At 64.1% G+C, this 3319-nt stretch overlaps 1 protein-coding gene across 1 annotated transcript; it reads right to left on the bottom strand.

The window, feature by feature from the left end:
- Positions 1-1023: 1023 nt before the first annotated feature.
- Positions 1024-1904, bottom strand: MNEG_13962 (hypothetical protein; the record flags this gene model as incomplete). Its single annotated transcript, XM_014037566.1, has 2 exons — positions 1024-1041; positions 1263-1904. The coding sequence occupies 2 exons, from the start codon at positions 1902-1904 to the stop codon at positions 1024-1026; spliced, it is 660 nt and encodes a 219-aa protein (XP_013893020.1).
- Between the last annotated feature and the right edge of the window lie 1415 nt (positions 1905-3319).

Here is a 3319-nt window from a genome sequence, read left to right as displayed (position 1 = left end):
TGCAATGTTTGGGTCGGGCCATTCTGTCGAGCCCGGTGGTGCCGGCCGAACGCGCCACTTATGGAGCCCAGACACCGGCAAGCAACCTCCATCGAGCGGGGCTGGCCACAGGCGCGTTTACATTTGTCGTGCTGCGGCGTTCGTGGTGCTTCCAGCGCATGCGCCCTTCGAGGCCACCCCGGAACACACAAGAGTGCGAGCAGGGCCGCCGTGGTCAGGGCACACACCAGCTGAAGCTGAGAAACAACCGCAACATCTGCAGCATGCTCAACGTTGGCGCGTGAGGCGTTGTCCGAGGGGGCAAGGTGGTTCGGTGCATCCCGCTGGCTGCGTTGAACCTGGGGTTGATCAAGGGCCCGTTGCTGGGGTTGACAGGCTAGGGCCCAGCTAGGCCCTGCCGTTGCTGCCTGTCCTTTTGAGGCGTGCTTGCTGTGTGCGCCCCTCTTGTTGTTGAGAGGACACGCTATTAAAACGTGCTTCATGATTTTTCAAAAAAATCAGTTGATAAATCGCGCCCCAGCTCGCTGGTGAAGATTATTCCAAGCGAGACTCGCGCTCGTGCGCCGCTATGCCAGCCGTGTAGGTGGCAGTGGCATCCGACGCTGCCGCCGCCAGCCATTCGCCCTGCACTGCGTGCCACTGTCGCTGCGCCCCTATGCTCCTTCGCCGCCTGCGGTATGCGCGGAATGGCCATAGCAAGCAGGCCGCCAGGGCCCATGGCCAACAAGGGCTCGGGCGTGGCGAAGGGCGGTAGAAGCTGCGCGCTGGAATTGCACTGCTCTGGTTGGGGTTGCTAGTGGTGGTGGTGGTGGTGCTGCTGCTGCTGCTGCCGGGGTTGCTTGCTGCCGCTGGGCCGGGTGCTGCTGCTGGTGGTACTGTGCGCTGCGTACGCCGCCCGGGGGCGGCGCGCCGTCCTGCGAGCGCCACACCGTCCCCGCCTAGCAGGTCGCCGTGCGCCGGGCCACAGCAGCACAGGAGTTGCCTTTTGTCCAGAGCGCCGCGTGAGAGCAGGTGCTGGTCCCATCAAAGGATCTGGTCGGCCTGAGGGTGGAGGCGTGTATGCCAGGGGAGCAGGTCAGGAGTCAACAGAGTGGGTGTGGAGTGACGTTTCATCAGACCCCTGCGTGCGCCAGCCCGGCTGCATGCGCCCTGTTTACGGCTTGGCCCTTCCTAATGCTTGCTGCCTTATCCCCAACCTTTGATTGCCTGTTTGCGAGGGCTGCCCGGGTTCGTGCTTGGGTGGGCTGCGCCGCCCTTGTCACCTGCAATGTGTCTATTCTGGCCCCCTGCAGCACGCCCTCCTCCTCTGCGCTGGACCCGTCGCGGGGCCGCTTGGCGCCGCCGCGGCGGCTGTCGGCCGTGAATTCCTCTCTGGGGATCAGGTCATTTGCGTCGCGCCTGGCGATGGCGTCAAAGGACGTCCTCTCTCGAATGGCCTTGAGGGCGAGGCCGGGGATCTCCAGGTGGAGGGGGTCCACCTTGCCTGTGGCCCTGTCCACCAGGCCGTAGCTCATGCCGTGCTCCAGGTTCGCCGCGGGCAGCAGGGGGAACGCCACCACGCCGCCCCAGATGAGGGGGCGCGGGGGCCTGCACGGGACGCTGCGCCGGCCGTCGACCCAGGCTGAGAAGACCTTTTCGACGTCGCGGTGGGTCTTGAGGGGGACGCCAACGAGGACGCGGCCGCAAGTGTGCCCCAGGGTGCGCGGGTGAGGGGCCTGCGTGTTGACCGTGATTCCGGCGGCCGCCAGCTTGGCGAGGCCCTGTTCGATGACGTCCTTACGCACGCGGCCCTGGGGCAGGGCGAAGGCCACCATGAAGGGGATCTTGGGGGCTGCCAGCTCGCCCTCCCAGGTGTCGGCGGAGCGCTCCAAGTGGCGCCCCTCGACGGCTGCCTTGCTACTCATGGAAGGCTTGCTGGCCTCGTCGGTGGGTGGAGTTGAAGTATTACTCGTTGGACAGGGTGCACATCGCGTCGGGGTTGGCAGTGGTGGGGGTCGCAGTGCATGCCGAGTTGGCGCAGCTGTTGCCGCGACTGATCTGCATCAGCGGCGGCATGTCCGCGGGCAGCAATGAGCTTATGATAGTCAGGATGACCTTTGAAGATATTCTGCACAGACTTATTGCGGTTCATGAGCAAAGGCATAATACATGTTCCGCTTTGTTCAGTATTTGAAAGATCACGCACGTCTCGTCCATCGGTGTATGCAGTGGTGTGCATGCAGTGGTGCGCGCGTCATGTACAACATCTCGTGCGCTGCTCGTAGGTTTGCATGCTGCGGTCAGACTAGTTCAAAGCGGCAAACCACAGTTGATGCGGCAACTGCAACCAGGAGATGCTGAATTGACCTTTCAGTGATTCAAATTTGCACCCGGATCTCTTCTGTATTTGCTAAAGCGGTGTATTGGGGAGAAATGCCCCGCATGCATTCACCTGCTGCGGGCAAGCCGGCAAAATCAATGCCGCCTAACCCCGGCGTCACGCCTCCGGCATCCCTAGCAGCGACGAGCGGTACCTCCCGCCTGCACCGGGGCGGCTGCGTCCCCGTCACGGTCACCTGAGTTGATGCTGCACCACCCGGAAGCGCCCGACCGCTGATGCAAGCGCAACCTCGCCCTTGGACGCCTCTTTACCACCACCCTTGAGTGCAAAAGCAAGAAAGGTTACAGCCGGCCAGCAGTATATCGCAGATTGTGTTCATATGCATGCAGCAAGCAAACACAAGAAAGGGGCAGACGCCGCAAGCGCTTTTCGGCCACCCAGCCTAAGCCAAAACCTGCCGCCGGCGGCGTTCTATGCACACGCCGCCGCCTGGCTTGCCAGCGCCAGGGCGACGCTGCGCGGCCCGCTAGCAGATACTGTCACGGTCAAAAGTGAGGGGTCGGTGATGCATAATAACAAAGCAAGCAGAGTGCAGCCGCGCGTGTCTACGTAAAGTCACACCCTGGAACCTGCTGCCGACGCGAGGCAGGCCCCGCGCGCGGGGACAGGGGCCAAAAAGGGGCAGGCAGCAGGCAGAGAGCCCGCCGCGCGGAGGCAGGACGCAAAGCGTGCGCGCTCGGGCGCCGGAGCAACAGGGGTGTGGGTCATGTGATGCCTTGTCACCAGGGAGGGTGGGTCACAAAGCCGCTGTCCACCTGCACCAAGCCCCTAAAGGAAGCCCACGCAAGGGCTCCGCTCTCCAAATGGGAGACGTCCGCGAGATCGCACGCCCCACCCCGCCGGCCCCGCCGCGCCGCCGCCCCCCCCCGCCCCCTCTCTCACACTTCAAGCCAGCGCCTCCGGCGCCGGCTGCTGCTGCTCCTGCTGCGGCGGCTGCGG

This window comes from Monoraphidium neglectum, assembly GCF_000611645.1.
Source record: "Monoraphidium neglectum strain SAG 48.87 unplaced genomic scaffold scaffold04165, whole genome shotgun sequence".
Classification (NCBI taxonomy): domain Eukaryota; kingdom Viridiplantae; phylum Chlorophyta; class Chlorophyceae; order Sphaeropleales; family Selenastraceae; genus Monoraphidium; species Monoraphidium neglectum.
Note: the sequence above shows the minus strand (reverse complement) of the source record. Positions and strands in the feature narration are given on the sequence as shown.